The sequence below is a fragment of the Mesoplodon bidens genome, assembly GCF_964165515.1.
Source record: "Mesoplodon bidens genome assembly, chromosome: 1".
Lineage (NCBI taxonomy): Eukaryota > Metazoa > Chordata > Mammalia > Artiodactyla > Ziphiidae > Mesoplodon > Mesoplodon bidens.
In genome coordinates this window covers 85003020-85026619 of record NC_138176.1, presented here as the reverse complement: position 1 = coordinate 85026619, position 23600 = coordinate 85003020, and the positions used below count along the sequence as shown (strand labels likewise).

Genomic DNA, 23600 nt, shown 5'->3' with positions numbered 1-23600 from the left:
GATCATACCTTTGGGATCTAGGGCTGGACAAAATGTTGTTAAACTTGACATCAAAAGCACAGTCCATAAAAGGAACAGTTGATAAATTAAGCAAAATTAAATACTTTTGCTCTGAGAAAGACTGTGTTAAGAGGATGAAAAAACAAACTAGAGTAGGAAACAATATTTGCAAACCACATATTTGAAAACAGACTAGAATATATAAAGAGCTCTTAAAACTCACCAGTAAAAAAGCAAACAATCCAATTAGAACATGGGCAAAAGACATGAAGAGATATTTCACTGAAGAAGATATAGAGATGGCAAATAAGCATAGGAAAAGATGTTCAACATTATTAGTCATTAGAGAGATGCAAATTAAAACCATGAGATATAACTATACACATATCAGAATGGCCAAAATGAAAAATAGTGACAGCATCTAATGCTGGGGAGGGTGTGGAGAAACTGGATCACTCATACATCACTGTTGGAAATGTAAAATGGTACAGCCACCCTAGAAAATAATTTAATAGGCTCTGTTAAAAACTGAACATAGGACTACCAGCAATACTGGGCATTTATCCCAGTGAAATGAAAGCTTATGTTCATACAAAAACCTATACACAAATGGTCATAGCAGCTTTATTCTTAATAATAATAATAATAAAAGAAACAACTCAAATGTACTTTAATGAGTAGGTAAAAAGTTAAAAACACTGTGGTCCATCCAAGGCATGGTACTCAGCAATAAAAATGAACAAACTATTGAAACACAGCAACTGGATCTATCTCGAGGGAATTACACTGAGTGAAAAAAGCCAATCCCCAAAGGTTACATACTATATGATTCCATTTTATAGCACCTTAAAATGAAAAGATATATATATATATATATATATATATATATAAATGGGAGACATTAGTGATTGGTAGGACTCTCTTGACTGCATGAATATCAATATTCTGGTTGTGATATTGTACTATACTTTTACAAGATGTTGCTCTTGTGGGAAACTGGGAAAAGGTACATGGGATTGCTTTATATTCTTTCTTACAGCTGCATGTAAACTACATTTATATCAAAATTAAAAGTTTAATAGAACTATCAAGCCATGAAAAGACATGAATGACCCTGAAATGTATATTGCTAAGTGAAAAAAGCCAGTTTGTAATGGCTACTATATGACTCCAATTCTATGACATTCTGGAAAAGACAAAACCTTGGAAGACAGTAAAAGAATCACTAGCTGCCAAGCGGCTGTGTGGAGGGAGTGCCGCACAGTGTGAAACTTTATGTAAACTGTGGACTTCAGTTAATAATACTACGTTGATATTGTCCGTCAATCGTAACGAGTATAACGCACTAATGCAAGATGGTAATAATAGGAGAAACTGTGTGTCGGGAGGAGAAGGGGTATATAGGAACACTATACTATACTTTCTGTTTAGTTTTTCTGTAAACCTAAAACTGCTCTAAAAAATAAAGTCTATTATTAAAAAAATGTTCAATTTAAAAAATTTTCATAACCCTTCCTAATGCAGTGCAGAGTGGCATTGTCTACTCTCTAAGGTGAAAAAAAAAAATTCTGTGCTTTACACTCCCCAGGGTTGGCAGAAATAGCTTATGAAAGAGGAATGAAGGCTCACAGCAAGGTAGATGAGGGTATTTTACAGTTTACCCGGATTTGTTTGCCAGCTCTGCTGAGTTCTACAGGGAATATTCACTCTTGTTTATTTGCAAGTGTTTGGAGTCTCTGTTACTCTGTGCTAGCAACATGGAAGGAGCTGGGTTATTTTTCAGTGTGTCTATGAATATATCCCTCAGTGTTCTAGAAAGTGTGACAGGAGTGGACTATTTCAGCTTTTTGATTCTGGAATCAAAATAGCAAGTTCCCTTTAGATCACAAATGATCAAAAAGACACAATATGGCTTATAGTAATTTGATGCAATACTACGGGGTGGAGGGGAAATCTCCTTTAAATGCTTCTTAAAATAATTCAATTAGCAATGCAAGAGAGAGAAACAGAATAAAATAATAACACAGAAAATCGAAATCCATAGATTTTTTTGTCCATTAACCTTCTAGGAATACACATTCTATGTAATGTATTTATATATTACAAATAATGTTTTTAAACAAATTTTCTAATGGGACATTTTCAGGAAATAAAAATGCCCCAAAGCAGGCAGCCACTAGAAAATGCAAAGACAACAGTTTTTATATTACAGCAATGGAATTTTTCCTTACAGTTAAGGCTACAAAGTCTTTTCATAAGGAAACCAAAACAGGGATGCAGCTTTTCTCTTTCTCTCATTTTCTGTTACCAATTTGAGTCATTATAAACAGTTAAGTGAAAATAGAGGGGCTAGAAAAAGGAATAGCTTATTATTATGTTATTTTCTATAAGTTATAAATTTCAAGCTATGGCATAAGTTTACTTTGGGGATACCAAGACAAAAATTTGAGAAAATGTTTTTATCTCATTTTCCTCTTCTTATTGGCCCCCAATATTAGCTGATTCCACCAATGTTTCTGAAATAACCACATGCCCTAAGTGAATTCCATCCCTCTGGCCACTTAGATTTACGATAGTTTTCTGGGGTATATTTGACAGGAATTAATTAACCCTTGTGATTGATACAGGAACAGGTGTGTGACCTGACCTAGGTCAATGAGGCAAAATATCAGGACTTTTCTTTGTGCACATTGTGCCAAAGATACTTTCTTTTCCTGCTGCAGATAAGCACGGATGTATATTGCCCAGGAAACTGTTGGTATGTACTTGATAAAATGATAGAACCAGATGTGGGGTGAAGCTTACCCCAAGAAAATCAGAGCAGAGGGAAAAAGAAACCTGGTCCTTAATGGCATACTTGAGCTGCCAGATGAAGACTTATCAGATCACCTCTGAACTTTTCAGTTATGTGAAGCAATAAATTCCCTTTAGTTGGTTTCTGAGTTTCTGCTATTTTCAACTAAAAGCATGCTAACTATGGTCATTCTCTTCAGATCTTCATCTCACTGATGTAGGTCCAAAAAGTCTATTAAGATTGGAATCAAGAAAGAGTAAAGAAAAATAGCCTAGAAGTGCAGTAGTGGGGGCCTCGAAGAGGAGAGGAAAAAAAGAGCAGAAGTATAAAATATGGATATACCTCTGGCCAGACTCATTTGGGCTCATAAGAAACATTCACTCCTTTTTAGCAAAACACAATAATCATCACCCAAGCTGCTACAAGGAGTAGATGTGCAGCAAGAGCCATGAGGAACTTACCTACCCTCAATAATCAGTTGGTACAATCCATTATTACTAGTAAGTTTATACCACAAGAGAGGAGGTATAAGAGACAAAAAGGAAAGAGAAGAAGGCACACAAAATAATTGACCAACTCTCAACTCTCTTTGCTTATTCTTTTTTTTTTTTTTTTTTCTTTTTGCGGTATGCGGGCCTCTCACTGTTGTGGCCTCTCCCGTAGCGGAGCACAGGCTCCGGACGCGCAGGCCCAGCGGCCATGGCTCACGGGCCCAGCCGCTCCGCTGCATATGGGATCCTCCCAGACCGGGGCACGAACCCGCATCCCCCGCATCCGCAGGCGGACTCTCAACCACTGCGCCACCAGGGAGGCCCTGCTTATTCTTCATACTTCCTTCCACTACCTTTAAGCCTAAATTTTCTCCCTTTTAACTCTGTAAGTAACAGACAGTGAGTTAATCGTTGGCTTTGAGTGACCATCTAAAGGTACTGTGGATCTCTGGGACCAGAAGCACTGCATGAGAAATCTAGTGGTGTCTGGAGCAGGCTAGTACTGGTTCACAAGAGTCGATTGATAAATTTTCAGAAATTCTGTGAGCCAGTAGTTAAACTCAGTGAACATAACCACTATTAAAATTAAATTATATAAACTTAATAATAAGTTATATTAAAAAGAAAGCAATAAATACTCAAAAATATCACTTTCTAAATGTTTTACTCCTTTTTGCTATTATCTATGCTCTTGATGTTTTCTTATATCTATTATATCTGTATAGTGGAAATACTATATAGTGTTGTATTACTACACATCTCTTCCCAACTCTGCATTCAGTTTCTCCTTGATGGTAGCTCAAAATTGGCTATGGCAAGAGTATTCATACCACAGAAATTAGCAAATTCTACAAACCAAGGCATTTCCCCCCCCAAAGAACCAGTTAAATATTCACTAGCATACTGATAGACATAGGAACATTTTAAGTCAATATATTTTGCATAAACAAACAAACAATAAAAGACATAAACTAAATTCTCCAAGGTTTTTTTTCCCTTCCCTTCCAGTAGTTAAGTTTATGATGTAATTGGAGCTGGAGTTCCAGACCATCTGTGAGTTGGGAAATCTAACGTATGAACACTTTCATTTACTTAAACTTTCAGAGTGAAAAGAATGGTGTCAACTGAGCAGATAGAATCCAAGTTCAGCTGTTCCCTGCCCTTTATTGCAAACCTCTGTGCAGGGTCTTAACAGTGTGTTTAATCTGGATGCCTGATAAATGATATAACTTATTCAGGGTTCATATCCTTGCCCTGATGGATTAGAAGGTTGTCCTTGTGGCATTAGATCATCTATTGAAAATAATATTGCTAGGCATGCTTTCCTGTTAATGTCGTTTATAGTGATCCAGAATTTTCCATTTATTCTTTAAAGATTTTATAGGACTTAATCTATTATAGTTTGCTACTATTTTAAGGAAATAATGATTATTTTGGAATAAATATCTAATTATAAAAAACTATTAAAATATAACTTTAGGGTCTTGATCATTATCAAATTAATTTCCATAAAAACCTCCACATTTTTCAATCTACTAGAAATATTAAATAATTGTAATCAATATTCTTTCTTAGTAATGTCCTCAAATGTGCATTATTTTTGTAGCTAAATTAAGATTTAAAATCTTACATTAAAAAGTTCAAACTTTTGATTTTTGAATATACTTTCCTTCCACTTTAACCATATTACTATGAGTACTGGAAACCAAATGGAAAATTGCATTTTATTGGGAGAATATCAGTGATCTTTGAAAATGTGACCAATTCCTTTTTCAGACCTTTCTTCAGTATGCAGTCTTATGAGCAGACACTGAACCTAAATTCCTCCAAAGGAAACATTTTTTTTTCACATTTATTTCATAGGTTAACATTCTAAAACTTAGTCAACAAGGATTTATGTGTGCACAGGTAGTTCTGTATTTTTAATTTGTAATTTTGATCCTGCCAAAGTTACATATTTAGTTAGATCAGTGAATCCAATTCATAGTTTGTAAAGATACCCACTTACAAATAATAGTAGTAAGACAAAAGATCTTTTAAAACTGTTTCCCCATGATTCACTGGCAGCTGCAATTCTGGTAAAATGGGCAAAACCACAGAAGGGGAGATAACTGAAATTGATTTGCTTTAGGGTGGTCCTATCGATTTACTTAAAAGCCTGATTGAAACCAAGAGATTTTCTCTACGCTTAACAGGACTCTTCTGCCTGTTTACAGACAGTTGGCCTGTGTGGATTGAATAATAGTCCATAAATATACATTACTGCATACTGCAACATGCATATATATATATTATATAAAAGTTAATAGTCCAGACTGTGATTTTGAATAATACTTGAAAAGTCTACATTTGATTAAAAGTTTATTAGTAATTTTTAATAATTTTCTCTAGATTAAAAAGTTGATTTTGAAACTCATCTGGGATTCTGTATTTTCCTATTTCATATCTCCTTGCCTTGATTTGAGTTCAAAAATTTACTGTTAATTAAAGTATTACCATTCAGTAACTGTGTAAATCTATAAACATTTAAAAAATGAGATTACCAATGTATTGAATTATGCAAATTGAGTTACACAAACCAGTAATTCATCTAGTACTGTTTATAGGATGTATATCTAGAGCATATTAGAGTGACAAAGGCAACAAAGAAATGATGTTCATCATTCTTCTAGGATGATGGAATATGGCAAGAATTAAACACTGTAATTTCAACTTTGGCATAAATTGGAATTTAGCCTAGTTCTCTGCTGCTACTTTGCTGGAGAGCGTTATTGGAGGTTTAGAAATCTATGGCATGCTTAGAAAAGTCCATGATTTCACAACATATTATTGCACACCAATTTTCAAAATAAAGCATGCTTTTTCTTCGGGTTATGAGAATGCTAATGTGAAATTTTAAACCAAAGAAAACTAACAAATTTGTACATTAAGCATTAGGTTAAGTTCTTTTTCTCCCCTAGACTAAGTGTTTAAGTCCTTCCTGGTGTCCTCATTTTTATATTGATGACTTGATTAATTACAGTTTAAGATATGCTTATATAGGAAAAGTAAAAGGGGTCCTCACATTATCTTTCGTCTGAAAGTCAAGACATTATACCTATGCTTTTCAAAGTGCCCCTGCAATTTGTGTTAATATTATCATTGCCTCTGTTATTGGTGGAAAAACTCAAATACACTGATGTTTGAGCACATAGCTCAATATATTAGAATCATGAAATTTTAGAATAGATGACTCAACAGATCCAACCTCTTCATTTTCAGATGAGAAATCTGCTGTCTGGTCTGGAACTCAGGGCTCCTGGTACAATATCAACAACAGCACTCCATTTAGAACCTGGCTTCCTGTTTTCAGACCACAGACTAAACTCTTTTCCTGAAATCGCAAAAACAATCTGCTCAGTCCTCTTCTGTGTGCTGGGAAAAGCTGTTCACCAGTCATGAGGGAAAAAACAAACAAACAAAAAACATACCAAAAAAGCCCTCACAGAGCCCAGGTGCGAAAACCATAGGGTGACTGAAACAACTGTAGTCTTTCTGTTTCTGAAGCTCTTCTAAACTGTCAGCAATATCTGTGCTTAAGATCAGGGGACAGCATACTCCCAGTTCTTAGATAATTTTAATCCCTATTCCTTTTCCCCATCATTTCTGGATGGATGCCAGTTGCTCTGGAGTGCCTCTCCTTCTTCCATTCTCATTCCCCATTCTCTTTCTCTATAGACTTATTACTTCCTATTCTTTTATCCTCCCCTCTCTCTCTCTCTTCCTTCAGTAATCAAGTCTCAAATGAGTTACTGAGTGAGAGAGAAACATGATCACCACTGGAGAATATGTACAGCATCAGGAGTAAATAGCACAGGGCTGGTGGGCATGGAACCATTATAAGCCATCTTTTCTTGCCTCCACAACTAATTCATGACAGATAATGGCAAAGTATTTTGGTGTTTTTGTCTTTTAGAATAGCACTTGTTAGACACTTGCAACATGGCTCTGATATTTCTGTTAAAAGCATCTGGGTTTTGCATCACAGTAGTAACACAAAACAGCTACTAATCATCAGCTCTAACACTTTTAATATTGATGTTGATGACCATGTTGATGATCATCATGATATGATGCTGAGGATGGTCTGTCTGAAGATATAGAGCCTTAGTGTTAGGAGATACTTTTTATTAATTACTTATTGAGGGTGTAGTATATTTGCTTCTGGTACATAATTTGTCACCAAATCATTATGGATCCATAATGAGTGAACAGTTCGGCATATAGTTAGTAGAGGCTGTGAGTTATCTACATTTTTACTTGTGCTATCCAGTTCTATGTATTTTAGTCTATATGGGTAGGATTTCTCAGTAATTCTTTGAGGTTATTTCTCCTTCAGATTCAATGAGTGCTCTGATGAAAAACTCTCCTTTTTGATTCTTATATTTTCCTACTGATCATCTCAAGGCTCACCAGCTATAGTCTCTCTCCCCACAGCAAGAACTGGACTGAACTCCTAGCTCAGGTTTAGAAGACAACTCATTTAGCCATCTCATTGTCACATTTCATTCTCCTCCAGGCTAAATGATTTTGAAAAGTGATATAAAAAATAAATGAATTATAATACTGAAAAAAAAATCTTGATGCACAAGGGGAGAAGGGAGTGGGAGAAGAACTTCGAATAGCTTCTCTGTTCATTTTTATAGAGGACAATCCAGTCCAAATTTTACTTATTTAGTCTTAGAATTAAGATCAAAAGGTTGCATGCTTTATCTTAAATTATCCAGGTTTTTGTTGGTGTGAAGTGTTTGAAAGTTTGGAGAATTATTCCCAGAAAGGTTTCTCTGCAGTCCATGTCTCATTTCTGCCTTCTTAGAAAAAATGATACTCCCCTAGCTCCAGATCTCTAAACACTATGTCATATACAAATAGTAAAGTTTCATGTAAGATGTCAGAGGAAATAAAAGAGGGAAATTATTTAAACTGCCTCCTAAAGTACTGCAGCTGTTTTATCTGAGATGAGTTAAGAAAGAAGTCTGTGATTATCCATGTTATCTGTAGTACTTGACCTCCAAACAAAGGCAGAGCATGTGACTCCATTTAAGGGACTGGAAATCTTCCCGAGACTTGGGAGGGAGGGCTTCAGCCAACTTTACATGGCCAGGACCTGTTGGTGGTGAGATTATAGTCTTGAGGGTTTTTTTCCCCTTGAGATATAATTGTACTTTTTCTTTATATTTCATAAAAAAACAAAAGTTATATTATAAAAAAAGGAAAAAGATACTCTTATAGGTCTATGTTAGAAATAAGAGAGTAGAATCCAACATATGATTTAAACTGGGAATACATTAAAATGATGGATTGATTTATGATTATGATGCAATTAGAAAATGATAACTTATCCCAAGCCTAGTTTTAAGATAAATAATTTAGTCTCAAACTCAAGTGATTATCTGGTTTTTTCCTTATTGATCAAGGAAACTATTAAAACAATTTCAAGTAAACTACATGAAGCAGGAAATATAAAGAAGCACAAAAATTTTAAAGAAGCCTGAAGTTTGGAAACTTGCATTGGTACAAATTTAGTTCTGGTGTCTGATTCAGAATTATTTTCACTTTATTCCAAACTAGTTTGACATCATAGTAAAACATGGGTCTAAGTTGAATCCAGTATGGTGATTTTGTACTGCAAAAAATAGAAAACAAAACTTAATAACAGAACCCTTTAAATATGACTGCGTTGTAGGGGGAAGCACCTAACACAGTCTCTGATTGGTTTTATTCAGCTTGCTTTATGGAAAGTGAAATATGAAAATGCTATACTTATGCCTGTTCCCAGCTACCTGGTGAAAGATCTCATTGCTCTAGGTCTTAGTATTGTTCAGGTAAAAGGTCACATTCCTTGTTAATAGAAGGGAAATAAGGAAGTGCCCTGAAAACTCCACAAATATATTCTGGAATGGCTCAAATCAGCCCTTAAAACTATCTAGATATTTTACTTATTAACTTTTAAAATTGATGCTATCCTTTGCTCAATTTCCTTTATAACAATCAAAGTTGAATTTCCTTTATAACAATCAAAATGCAATGTATAAAGCATTACTTTCTAGAGTGTTTTGCTAGAACTTAGAGAAGAGAGTGGAATATCATCTTGCATCTAATTTATATTAAAATTTTTTTGAGTTAAATGCTTGAGACTATAAGAAATCTATATTTTCCTAGAAATTATAAATAGAAATAGATTTCCACACAGAATATCTTGGTAAATCAGTTACTAAATATGAAGACTAACGTTTCAGGGTTAAAGAAGTTCACAATGAATATGAATTCCAATTTAACACCTTTTTTAAAAAAAAGGACACTAGAACAGATTTTGAATGATTTATGTAATATAAGGTAAAAGAAATCAAGATAGATCTGGTGGGATGGACAAAGAAGACAAGATTGTATGAGACCTGTCCAAAAAAGAGAAAAAAAGATCTGAGAGTGGTGATATTAACTTATAACGTGAAATGTGAAAGGCAAGCCAAATAGAATGTACATCAGCTGTCAGATTGCTTCATTCCTTTAGAGCAGTTGTTCATCTGAAAATAGCTTTCAAATGAGAAAGGATGACTACAAAAGGATTAGTTACCATAGGCTTTTATACACCCCCTAGAGCTCCAGGTTTGTTATGACAGAATAGCAAGAATTTAAAGGAAGTAAACTATAGAATATTAAATAACATCAGGAAGGGTCTACATTAATGCTGAGCTATATTATTGCTGTGAAGGGTTTTCACTGATACCATTTCCATGGATTTCCTTCATGATGGCTGATGCTTGCTGTTTCCTCTGCTTCACCATGGTATTATGTGATAGCATGATTTTTTTGTTCCCTCCCTGTGAAAAATAAAGGAACATTATTGAGGCAATGTCAAGAACTCATCTGGAGTGTTTTATAATCATCCTTTTGAAAGACAGCATCTTTGTTCTTTATTAAGAGTTTATTATTGCTTTCTACTGAAAGACTTTAATACCATTCCTTGTCTGGTGACAGAGCATGCTATTCATTGGCAGGCAATGTCACAGTGAACAGAGGCTGTTTCTTAGAGTTTCCGGCCCAGTCTTATCTATATACTAGTACAATGATTATTGGGCAATGAGAAACAATGAAAGAGCTGGACTCCTTTCCCCTTCCTCTCTTTTCCACAGTTTATTTTAACCTGTCATTGTTTCCTTACTGGCCTTCATTTGTACCAACATCACAGTACATCAATTCCAGCAAATTGTAAGAATGAAGAAAGGACTCCAGATTAAACCAGAACTCTTTGGTGGTAGTATTTTAATATTGACATCAACAGCTGTCCTTTAAAGCAAAGAAAGCCCATTAATGAGTCACAACTCTGAACTTCCTTGGACAACTGACTAATAGAACATTTTAGGAAACAATATACTTACCTTGCTCTTAGACCGTGCTTTTCAGGAAGGATGAATCCTGATTTGTGGAGGAAAGACTGGAGATGGAATATGGATGGCACTTGGGCCCGATGGTTTTTATCCTTGAGCCTGGGATAGCATGGTCCCTAGCTCTGACTCAAACTGGGACTGAGCCTTTCTGAAGAGACTGGCATCCAGCTGACATCAACTGACTATATATAGCACCAAATACTTCAGCTACTCATATCTTCCTGGCAAAAGGGAGGAACCAAGAAAGATTAGGTTCTCTCCATTGTGTTTCTAGTTTGTGAGATGTTTGAATGAACATACAGAAGGTTTTTATGGAGTACCTTCTGTTTGAAGAGATACTAGCCAAAAAAGATTTTAAAAACTTTTTAAGATGTAGCCCTTACATTACACCTTAATTGAGGTGGCAAAAGATACATATTGAATATGTGAGTTAGAACAGAATGATAGATTATTAACAATTAACATGAAAGTATTGACCATAATATCTAAGGAGTTTCAAGAAAAAAGAAAGCAATATGGGGCAGATCAATAGTGCCATCCCTTAAGCAAGAGTGAGAACCTATAGTAAGTTCAGAAAAATGGGTTATATTTGAATGGTGAAGTGGGGGAGCATTTTGTAATGGGCCTTAGAGGTTGAGCCTTGAAGCTATCTGAGTAAAAGCTTAGACTCATAGCTGGGTCATGAGTCTTTCTGAAGAGAGCCTGTAGAGAACAGTGCCTGCAAAGTTGACTGATCTCTGCAAGGTCTGGAGTCAAGGATTTCTGTTTGAGGATCAGGATAAGAGGTTGGGAAGGTAGGCCATGTTGGCCTCCTTGCTGGTCTTTGAACACAGAATCATGTTCCCTCCCATATCCAGGCTTTGGCTCTTACTATTTCCCACTTCCTGAAACATGCTCTCCCCCTACCACTTGGCTTACTCATGCATTCAGGACTCCCCCCCAACTACTGATTCCTCATAAAGTCCTTCCCCAGTCACCCGGTCTAAAATATCACATGGTGCCACACTCTAATCCCTTACTCTGCTTTATTTTTTAAACATTTTTGTATTAGTTAAAATTAAAGTCAAATGGGAGTGACAGAAAACCCTAAAAACAGAAATTTCAAAAAGATGGAAGTTTGTTTTTCTCACACATAAACTTTGTCCATAGGTAAATAATCTAGGGTTCGTGTGATTGACATAATTATCAGGGGTGCAGTCACCTCTAACATTTTGCTCCATTGTCCCTAAAATGCAGACCCTTGGGCTTAAATGACTGCTTCAGCTCTAGTCAGCATGCTCTTATTTCAGTCAGCAGGAAAAAAGAAAAAGTAATGAGAAAGGCAGCAGGAAAAAGAAAAAGAAAAAGTAATGAAGGTCTCCTTCAAACATGCCCTGATATTGCTCAGATCTCTTTTGTTTACATCCCTTTGGCAGAACTTAGTCACATAGCCAAACACAGCTCAAGAGAGGTTGGGAAATGTAGATTTTATTCTGGGTGGCCACGCCCAGTTAAATTCAGAGGTTAATTTACTGACAAGATAATGATTACTGGGTGACAACTCTCAGTTTTTTGTTGTTGTTGTTGTTGTTTTGCGGTACGCGGGCCTCTCACTGTTCTGGCCTCTCCTGTTGCGTAGCACAGGCTCCAGACGCGCTGGTTCAGCGGCCATGGCTCATGGGCCCAGCCGCTCCATGGCATGTGGGATCTTCCCGGACCGGGGCACGAACCCATGTCCCCTGCATAGGCAGGCAGACTCTGAACCACAACGCCACCAGGGAAGCCCAACTCTCAGTTTTTGCCACAAGGACATAACACTTTTATCTATACCTATATCTATATCTATTTGTCTAGCTAGCTGTCATCCATCTATCAATCTATCTCTATCATCTATCTGGTATCTCTTTTTCCTATTAAAATATGAACTTCATAAAGACTTAGGCTTTATATCTTCAGCAGCAAGAATTGTGTCTAGTATATTGGTGGATATTCAATATTCATTAAGTGAATGAATAAATGAGTGGGTTGGAGACTGTGGAATGTATGAGTTTGGAATTATTTTCCTGTTATGTCAAGCACTTGGGGGGAAATAGAATTGTAATAAACAGTCAATTGAGTATAAGATGATGGTGGCTACTTAAAGGAGAAGTTGTTTTATATGTGACCAAAATAAGTGCCTGATCATAGGATTGACAGTTCAAGGTAGTAAATGGTAGGTGTAAGCTAACCTGTTGCAACTGCTTCTAAGTAAAAGTTTGCATTGAAGTTATTAATTAGGTACCAAAGAGAAACATTTAGCCGAGCCAATGAATTTAAGTTCCCTCTCAAGATCTCTAAATTGCTTTTATATTCCTGGCTTAAGCATTTACAGTGGTGTGCTATTAGTAAAGCCTCTCAAACTCTTAGTTTTTTCGTCTGTAAAATGGAGGTTACAGTATCTACCACATAGACCCATGGACACTTTACATGTAACAATTTTAGAAATTCTTGTTACTTAATAAAAGTTTAGTAAGTGTTAATTTTTCCTTTTACTATTTTATTTCTGCAATATGGAAGAATTTAGAACCTTAGAATAATCAACTGCATTATTCAGTAAAAAATTAAAATATATTCAGAAAGACCATTTTCCTATTTGGTCACCTTTATATGTTTCCAATTTTGTGTTATATACAGTTCTATAGGTTGAAATGGTGTCCTCAAAAGACAATAGTTGTTATGTTGATTTTGGTTTCCAGAATGAAAGATTATTTTAAAAGATTTTTAAAGTTTTGAAGAATATAATAACATACTTGTTTTTGTTTATTTCTGAATTATACCAAAAATTGTTTTGCCTTATATTTTAAGCTCATTTATACATATCTCTGATAGCTTTCTGGTTTTTGAGTTATTATTTGTTCTCAAAAGAAGAAAGAATTAGTCACTGGTATCATAGCTTTAAAACAATGTATACTATCCATTTGCTTCATGACACAACAGCTAAATTTTTTTTAACATTTATTTATTTATTTTTGGCTGCGTTGGGTCTTCGTTGCTGTGCGTGGGCTTTCTCTAGTTGTGGCAAGCAGGGACTACTCTTCATTGTGGTGCACGGGCTTCTCATTGCAGTGGCTTCTATTGTGGCGGAGCACAGGCTCTAGGCACACAGGCTTCAGTAGTTGTGGCGCACGGGCTCAGTAGTTGTGGCTCGCGGACTCTAGAGTGCAGGCTTCAGTAATTGTGGCGCACGGGCTCAGTAGTTGTGACTCAGGAGCTTAGTTGCTCCATGGCATGTGGGATCTTCCCCGACCAGAGGTCGAACCCGTGTCCCCTGCATTGGCAGGCAGATTCTTAACCACTGTGCCACCAGGGAAGTCCCAACAGCTAAATTTTAAAAAGAACTTTAATGGTTATTATACAGCATTTTCAGATGGTCCATTCTGAAAGTCAGTGCCTTTCAATTTTAAATCAAGTCGCAGTTAATATATTTCTGTTTCATCTACACAGAGGTCTGGCTCTAGATTAAACTCCCCTCCAGTTTGTCATGTTGCAGTCTTTCTTTGGCTGTAGCCCCTACCCTTGCACCTCTAAGACCCAGGACTGCCCTCCTCCCTGTGTCCTCTCCACACCCACACATTCCTGTACACTAGAGAAGAATCTCTCCTACCCCCAGGGTCTCAGTACCTACACTGGTCCTACTAATCATTCCTGTCCTTGAAGTGTCTCCCTAACCCTAAATGAAACAGAGTAGGACTTTATTTTCCCCCCAAGGCCCTAAGTATTTTAAACTAATTGATGCTAAAGATAATGACAGGACCTTTTACTGTAGGCAGAATAATGGGATTCTAATGGTGGAACCTGGTGCCTTAGGAGGCTAGTGACGATGAAGTTTTTGGCAGAGCTTTTCAACACCCCTATAACCAAATCATTTCCATTTCTGGGCCTGCCGCAGTTGCATTTCCAACTCTTTTACCACTTGCTAGAAGAGAAAAAAAGAATAAATAAGGTGAATTTTACTGCCAATAAACCACCTAACAAAAATCCACACCATTAGGACCCATGAAAGGCAACTTTATTCAGCCAGTGGTAAACATGAGCCCTTTAGCCAAGTGGTAAACAGTGTCTACATTGATCTTTGTCTGACTGAGCACTTGTTTTTTAATCCTGTGTTTCTCCTTGTCCCATTTTGAGTCTATATTAGGTGACTGTAGGCAGTTGGAGATTAGGGCAGGATCCGGGGGGCCCAGGATGTAGGGACTGACCGTCTGCTAGGTGGGCAGACAGCACATTACCATTACTGAGGCTCAGTTCTGGATTATTGCATGCAGAATCCAAAAAGGGCAGCTCCCAGGCTAGTGCTGAATGACATATCTGAGAGGACTATCTGTTCTTTACCAACCTTCAGGGCCTTAGATATGGTGGTAACCCTGGGAGGAAAGAATCTGCTTGAAAGGATAAAAAAAGGTGTAAAAACTCACAGCTGATGAGGCTGTCTATGGAAGCATGGGCTTTGGTTTGTGCAAAAAGCCTTCGTATTCTCCTTAATAGCTAATTGCCATGCCTTCCATGGTTTCTATTTTCCTATGTTGAATAAGGTCCAGCTTACAATTGATCTCCTTACCATCCCATAGCAAAGGCAGAATAGTTATAAGCAGAGCTGTGGTGATTATCCTACTGGCCAAAGTGAGATAGTACAAGACGGAGACCTAAGGGCACCAACTAAGAGTAAACAGAACTATTACAGCCACTATTTAGTTACTGTTTGCTAGGCAGTTCCTTTGTTTTGCAGATGAGGAAATTGAGGTTCTGAGAGATTAAGTAAAATCCCCCATGCATCATACTTGTAAATTATAGAGATGAAATTAAAAGTTGTTTCTCGGGACTTCCTTGATAACGCAGTGGTTAAGAATCCACCCGCCAGTGCAGGGGACACGGGTTTGAGCCCTGATCCGGGAAGATTCTGCATGACGCAGTGCAATTAAGCCCATGCGCCACAACTACCGAGCCTGCACTCTAGAGCTCGCGAGCCACAACTGCTGAGCCCATGTGCCACAACTACTGAAGCCTGCGTGCCTAGAGCCCGTGCTCCGCAACAAGAGAAGCCACCGCAATGAGAAGCCCATGTACCAAAACAAAGAGTAGTCCCCGCTCACAGCAACAAAGACCCAAAGCAGCCAAAAATAAATAAATAAATTCATTTATTAAAAATAAATAAATAAAAGTTCTCATTTAAAGGCTTTTTTGTTTTCACTATACTGTGCAGAAATCTCCAACTTCCTGATCTCTGAATATCTCTGTAGTGATACCTTCATGATAAAAACAGAGTTAAGAATTGTCAGATTAAGTATTTCAATGTGCTCCTTTTTGATTCCCTTTGGAATTTAGCATCCCAATACTAGGTTTATCTTGGCTGAGGTGCTTTTTACTTATTAACATTTATGGCTCTTTCCCAACTCATGTTTTTCTGGTTTGCAAACTTCTAGAGTTCCTCATGGTGTCTATCCTCAGGGTGCTTTCCTTTCCTTCAGCTGTGCAAATACTAATGTTATTAAAATGCTGAACATAAACAATGAAAACGTGCCAGTTGCTGTGCAGACCTCTCCTTCCTTTCCTGGCCCGTGTACCACACACACAAACACACTTACCACCTTCACTGCCAAAAATAAGGATCAAATCCAACGCCATCAAAATAATCCATTTATAGGCAAGCCCAGTGTTTTACTTGTCTTCCTCTGCAAATTTATGTCTTTTACTTAAGCATTTCCTTCTAGGCTGTTAAATTAAGCCTTAAGGTAAACTGGGGAGAAAAGGAGAAGTAAACAGAGCCCGATGACCAGCTTGTCAAGGACAGAAGCTAACGTAATAAGGTTGGGAACCTGGAAAGAGACAAAGTTTCATATACAGGAATATTAAGAAAGAAGTTGCCAAAGAAAACCTGCAAATCATTTTTTTTCTTTTGCTTGTATAATCCCAGCATTTATCCAGAACTTTGTCACATTTACTTTCACGATTCTAGCCAACCTATATTTTTCCTGTTGTCTACAGGAGTATTTTCTTTGACAGTTTTCTCACCTGCAAGAAGTCACCCCTGCTTTTATATACAAATTTAGCATGACCTAATTAAACAAAAGTTAATTAAAGAAAACATGAAGTGTTTTAAAAGAATGTATAGTCAAGGAATTTAGTGACAGAATCTGGACTTCACAGCATGTATCACATGCTAGAGTCTCAGCAGCATGGTTATAAAATAAGGACAATCATCAACATCATAAGGCTGTTGCATGGCATAGTACTTATCTCAATGCCTGGCTCATATTAAGTGTGTAATAAATGTTAGCCATTATTATTATTATCACCAAATATTTAACTTTAGCATAAACATGAGAAAGGATGACATTCAAAATATGTTGTCACCTTAAAAAATAATGGCTTAACCCCTGTTTGCAGACAAGGCACAGAGAGGTTAAGTCACATGTTGAAGGCCACACAGATAGAAAAAGAATAGTTCCTTAACTGAGAAAGATGTGAATATGAATTGAGCTGTGGGATTAATATAAATAAAGCATGTGTAGATCAAAAGAGGAATTGCTAAGAAATAAAACAGTCAGAAAGTGAAGGGTCTGGTATACTTGTTAAGCATATATCCTATGTGGGAGTGATTTATCAGTGCATCAGAACCTAATGTCATTAACAAAATCTGAATTGTATGAATATATATAACTCTCCTTATTTTGATTCTATGCTCCCATACAAACGTCCACTAATCTACTGGTTTGCCATGTAGTTTGCCTGAACCCAAATCCACCTACTACTTTATCTCATAAATTATGACACATTTTAAGAGTAAAAAATTCAGTGCCTAGTAAATGTTTATTGAAAGGATGAATCAGAAAAAGTTAAAGAAATCGGAAAAAGAAAAAAACAGGAGAGCAAAAGTTCAAGAGAAAAGAGAATTTTAAGGCACCGTCAAATTCTCCACAGAGATTATAGAGGATGACATATGAGAAAAGGTCACTGGATTTAGCAAGAAGTAGGTCACCGGCAGAATTTAGAGACACTTTTTAATGTGGTAGTAACGGAACCCAAATAAAAAGGATTTAAGGCAAGAATGAATGGATGGGAAGTGTAAGCTGCAAATGGAAATCATTTATTTAAAAGAACTGTTTGTGAACTAAAGGGGAGAGAGAGTTCAGTAGCTAAAAGGAAAGCAATTTGCATGTGTGTGTGCTTGTGTGTTTAGAAAGAGGAAACTTTAACAGTTTGGAGATAAAAGCAAAACAAATATTGCTGTGTAAAACAATAAAAACTCTGATAATTTGCGATTTGGGGTGGTTCACTTCAGGATAGATATAAGTCTATGATGGTTGATCATTGGAGAGAAATCCTGGTAGGAGAGAAGAAGTATGTGGCATGCAAGGTTGAAAAGGAAATGAGCATGGAGGTTTGACATCTGGGCCAAGTGGTGCCATTAGAAGGCCTTCCAGCATGCCATCATCAGGGTAAATTTACCAGGACCCAGGTGCTGAACTGGTCCAGACATTCCAACTTCCCAATTTCATTAGTCTTAGGCTGTGCGCCGTCAGTTCATTGAAATTACTTTTGACACAAGTGACCTCCTTGATGGCAGATCCTAATCTATCTCCTGGCCTTCTTAACTGTATTCCAAATTGCAACTAGAAAACTCATTTTAGTGTCCCACAAACATCTCAACATTAATATGCCCCAAACTGGGCTTATTATCCTCTTATATGAGCTCTTCATTCGGAATTCCCAATCTTAAACAATGTACTTATCACTACCTGCCCAGTAGACCAAGCCAGGAATCATCCTAGAATCCTCTTTCTGCCTTTTCCCTCTTACAATCTAATCAAGTTCTTAAGTCATTTTTAGGCTGGGGGGATGGAAGTCTACCTCTACCGCACCCCTCTTACCCAAAGAAAGAGAGGAGATAATAATCTGATTGTTGGTTCCCAAGGCACAGATCTGGTTAGGTTGGGTGGTGACTGTTGTCAAAATGTGTTCAGAGGATATACAACTAGGTATTGTTTCATTCTTTGCTGTCTATTCGAAGCAAGCAACAAAAGTTGTAAGCAACTGCAGTCCCAGTCTTCTTGCTGTTCTCTCTTGTTTTCATTTTTATATGACTGATAAGTTTATATTAAAACTATGTTTGGGCTTGGGATTGGTAGGTTCTTAGGCCTCCACCCATGTTCATTGTTTGGAACTTAGACGTTTTACAAACAATAGTTTTTCCCTCTACTTGATGAGTTCTCTTACTTGGTGAGTCTCCACTGATTTTTCTACAGTCACATTCTACAAATATTTCTATCTCCTTGAAACCTCCTCTGACCTTCCTAAGTAGAGTTTGTGTTTGCTCTTGGGCTACTTGCTCTTCTGGGCTTATGTTGTATTATGTTTATATGTAAAATACATCTATTATTATATTCAATCTCTTTGTTCTAACAAGGCTTTGTTCTAAAAAGGCCTTCACCACCATTAGCTTAACCATCCATTCTCCATTCTTACCTCCTGATTCCATGATATGCAGTGGTGGGTCAAGAAGTGATGTTGGTTAGGGGACCTTTAGCTACCTTATTTTGTATCAAAATGGTGTGCATGGCTTCAACACATCTGAAATAAACACACCTTAAGTCAAAAATGCATCAATATTACCTTTTTTCTTGAAGAGATTTCATTCCTGATTCCAGAAAACCATATAATCTTGGTTTTCCTCCTCTCTTCCCTCCTAGTTTATTCACTCAACAAATATTTATTGAGCACCTATCATATTCGTTACTATTCTAGGCACTGGGTAGTAAATAAAAATTTTTAAATTCTCCCCTTCATGGAGCTTACATTCTAGTAGGAGAAATAGGCATAGGGCAAGATAAACAAATAAAAATACTGTATGTTAGATAATGATAAGTACTAAGAAAAACAATAAAGCAGGGAAAGCAGACAGCATTGCTGGGAGTAGGGATTGTGATTTTAGATAGAATGACTGAGGAAGACCTTATTGAAAAAATGACATTCAACTAAAGATCTGAAGGAGATGCAGGAGGAAGCCAGAAGTATATATTAGGAGAAGAACATCCCAGTAAGAAGGAGCAAGTACAAAGGTCCTGAAGTGGTAACATGTCTGGTATATTGGAGAACAGTGAAGAGGCTAGTGTGACTAGGACAAAGTAAGGGAGAGAGAAGTTAGGAGATTGGTCAGAGATAATGTAGGCCTCATCAGCCATCATAAGGACTTTAGTTGTACTCTAGGATGGGAAGCTGTTAGAGGGTCTTATCCAGAGAAATGACATGATATGACTGCAGTTCTAATAGGACAACTCTGGTTGCTCTGTGGAGAACAGAGCACAGTGGAGCAAGGACAGACCACTTAGAAAGGCTGTTGTGATAATCTAGGCAAGAGATGGTGGTGGCTTGGTCCAGGGTGGAGAGCAGTGTAGGTGGTGAGGAGTGGTCAGATTCTGGATATATTTTGAGAGTAGAACCAATAGAATTTGCAGAAGAATTGGTTATAAGATACGAGACAGAGAAATGACTCCAAGTTTGGGGAGCTGAGCAATGGGAAGAATAGAGTTTCCGCCCTCTGAGACTGAGAGGATTGGATTTTGGGGAGAATGTCAAAAGCTCAAATTTGGAAATGTTAGTTTTGAGATGTCTATTAGACATCCAAGTGAAGATGTGAAGATTGGGATATATGAGCTAGAATTTCAGGGAAGAAGTCTGGGGTAGAAATATAAATTTGAGAATTGTCAGTGCTTATATGACATTTAAAGCCTTGAGACTGGATGAGATCCTCTTTGCTGGTTCCTATTCAGCAACCCTAACTCTTAATGCTGAAATGCTTAGGGCCTAGTCTTTGAACCTCTTCTCTTTTCTGCCTGTACTCACTCATCTCTTGTTCTTTCCTTTTTCTCTCATACTCCTTATCAAATCTGGTCAGCAAATCCTGGGTATAGCCTGGATTTTGAAGGCTTCAAAATAAATACAGAGACTGACCCCTTCTCACCACCTCCACTGTTACCACTCTGATCTGTTTCTTTTGCCTAGATTATTGCAATAACCTCAAAGCCAATCTTCTATTCCTGAACTGTGCCCCATAGACTTAACAGAAGCTGATGACTAAGGAATTCTTGAGCTTGTCTTGCAGAGCAACAGATAGGGGAACAGCTTGTTAAAATCCCTCTGCTTGTAAACTGCCTTCACTGATTAAGCTCGTTTTAGTCATTGTTTTCTTTCTCTCTTTCTTTCTTTTTTTCTCCTCTTTAATTGCATATCTTCCCAGCTTCACGTAGCCCAGTTGTATTCAGAAACTTGGAATTAGCTCTTGTCTGGTGAGAGCTGGTTAAGACTGATTAGACCACCAACCTTAAATCTGGGCCTGCTCAGGTGTCTGATGAATGGCGTTTTGATGTCAGAGGGCTAGAAAACTTAGATCATACTAAGCACCTCCATTTCTATGCAGAAGAATGTAACCTGAATACATCTGCACAAAACACTGATTACCTCACCTTTTCCCCTACCTCTAATCACCTTTCCCCTTGCCTAAGACCACCCTGCCCCTCCCATAAATATTCCACTACCCTTGCCTTCAAGGAGGCAGATCTGAAACTTGTCCTCCTGTCTGTGTCTCCTTGCTTGGCTGCCTTATGAATATACTCTTTCTTTGTTGCAAACCTCCGCATCTCAGCATTTGGCTTACTGCCCATCAGGGAGATGGACCTGGTTCAGTAATATTTCCACATGTATCTCACTTAGGTCTGTTCTCGAAAAGTAGCTAGAACTTTTTTAAAAAGTAAAATAAATTTTACTCCTCTGCTGAAAATGCTCCAATGGTTCCTACCTTAGAGTAAAATCCAGTCCCAAACATGGCCTAAATATATCTTCCACAATCATATTATCTGATAACTCACTGACCACACCTCCTATGCTCTCTCCTACTTTTGCTGCTCTAGACCCCCAGTCTTCTTTGCTTTTCTCAAATATCCCAAGCTGTTCCCTCTGAGAGGAACACTGCTCCAGATGTTACCGGGTCCAAGCTCACTCTGCTCGCTGCGCAACAGGCCAATAAATAGGGAGACGAGGTGTTGAGGCAAGGAACACGACTTTACTCGGAAAGCTGGCAGACCAAGAAGATGGCGGACTAGGGTCCCCAAAAACCATCTTATAAGGATCTGGATGCCAGTTTCTTTTATTTTTTATCTTATTTTTTATTTTTTTATTTTTATTTTTTTGCAGTACGCAGGCCTCTCACTGTTGTGGCCTCTCCCGTTGCTGAGCACAGGCTCCAGATGCGCAGGCTCAGCGGCCATGGCTCACAGGCCCAGCTGCTCCGCGGCATGTGAGATCTTCCCAGACCGGAGCTCGAACCCGTGTCCCCTGCATCGGCAGGCAGACTCTCAACCACTGCGCCACCAGAGAAGCCCTTTTATCTTATTTTTTTAAATTGTTTTTAAGTTTTTATTGTTTGGCTGCTTTGGGTCTTGCTGTACGCGGGCTTTCTCTAGTTGCAGCGAACGGGGGCTACTCTTCGTTGCGGTGCGTGGGCTTCTCATTGCGGTGGCTTCTGTTGTTGCGGAGCATGGGATCTAGGTGCACAGGCTTCAGTAGTTGTGGCATGTGGGCTCAGTAGTTGTAGTGCACAGGCCCAGTTGCTCTGCGGCATGTGGGGTCTTCCCGGACCAGGGATCTAACCCATGTTCCCTCTGTTGGCAGGGGGATTCTTAACCACTGGGCCACCAGGGAAGTCCCCAGTTTCTTTTATAGAATCAGAGAGGGAAGTAAAGTAAAAAGGAAGAATAGAGGGGGAGAGGCAGGGAGGAAGTAGAGTAAAAAGTGCCATCAGTCTTGGAAAACATTTCCTGAAATGGCCAGCCTCGGGGAGGGGATGTCAATTTCTTCTTTCTTACAGCCATTCACAGGTTGGTAGGGTTCCCTGAGGCAGGCCATTATGTATGATTATAATAACAAAAGCAACAAAAAGCAAAGGCTAAAGTCAAAGAGGCAGATCCAACATGGAGTCAAAATGGGCTCTTTGTTATACAGATATCTGTGTGGCTCTCTCCCAGACCACACTGGGCCTTTACTCAATGCCACCTTCTCAGTGAAGCATCCCTTGTCTACCCTGTTAAAAATAATACACCACCTCCTTCCTCTAGAATTCCCTATCCTCCCATATTTTTCTCCATAATACTAATCACTGTCTTCATACTTACGCAAACCCCATGAAGGCATGAATTATTGTCTATTTTGTTCTCTGCTGTATCCCTAGCATCGAGAATAGTATCTGGCACAGTGTTGGCACTTAATAAATATACTTTAATAAATGGATGAATGACATAAACATACAATCTAAGCAAAAATGTTCTGCTTGCTGTGTGAATGTTGTTTCATATTATAGTCCAAATGACTTGGTTGTAAATGTACCTCTAGGAGGCTGAATAAATTCATCTAATGTTTGCTATTTGACTTGGAAAATACCTTGTTTCAAAATGATAATTTCAGTTTTGCCTAATATACAGCAATTCATTCTGACTATAAGTAGCAAAGACCAGAGGCTATCCCTGGTTTTTTATCAAACCATACCATCAGCACAGAGGAGAATGTTTGTGAAGGAACTATTGCATCTGGTACTTTTACAAAAGAAATCTATGAGTCTATACATATACACAAAACTCCCTTTTATCTAGAAGGTACTGCATTTTTTTTTTTTTTCGGTATGTGGGCCTCTGACTGCTGTGGCCTCTCCCGCTGCGGAGCACAGGCTCCAGACACGCAGGCTCAGTGGCCATGGCTCACGGGCCCAGCTGCTCCGCAGCATGGGGGATCCTCCCGGACCAGGGCACGAACCTGCGTCCGCCGCATCGGCAGGCGGACCCCCAACCACTGCGCCACCGGGGAAGCCCCCATAATTTTTTTATG

The 23600-nt window shown here is 38.0% G+C and overlaps 1 protein-coding gene and 1 long non-coding RNA gene across 3 annotated transcripts in view; one reads left to right on the top strand and one right to left on the bottom strand.

The window, feature by feature from the left end:
• The window catches only part of MYOZ2 (myozenin 2), a 35513-nt gene extending 24431 nt beyond the window's left edge, over positions 1-11082 (bottom strand). For both annotated transcript variants that reach the window (XM_081227053.1, XM_081227054.1), the window contains exons 1-2: positions 10704-11082; positions 10052-10145 (exon numbers count right to left, since the gene is read on the bottom strand). In XM_081227053.1, coding sequence (XP_081083179.1) covers positions 10052-10127 — 76 coding nt within the window. In that variant the 5' untranslated portion in view covers positions 10128-10145; positions 10704-11082. The remainder of the gene's footprint in view (positions 1-10051; positions 10146-10703) is intronic.
• LOC308613801 overlaps positions 1-23600 on the top strand; it is a 195788-nt gene that overhangs the window by 42811 nt on the left and 129377 nt on the right. The window lies entirely within an intron of this gene.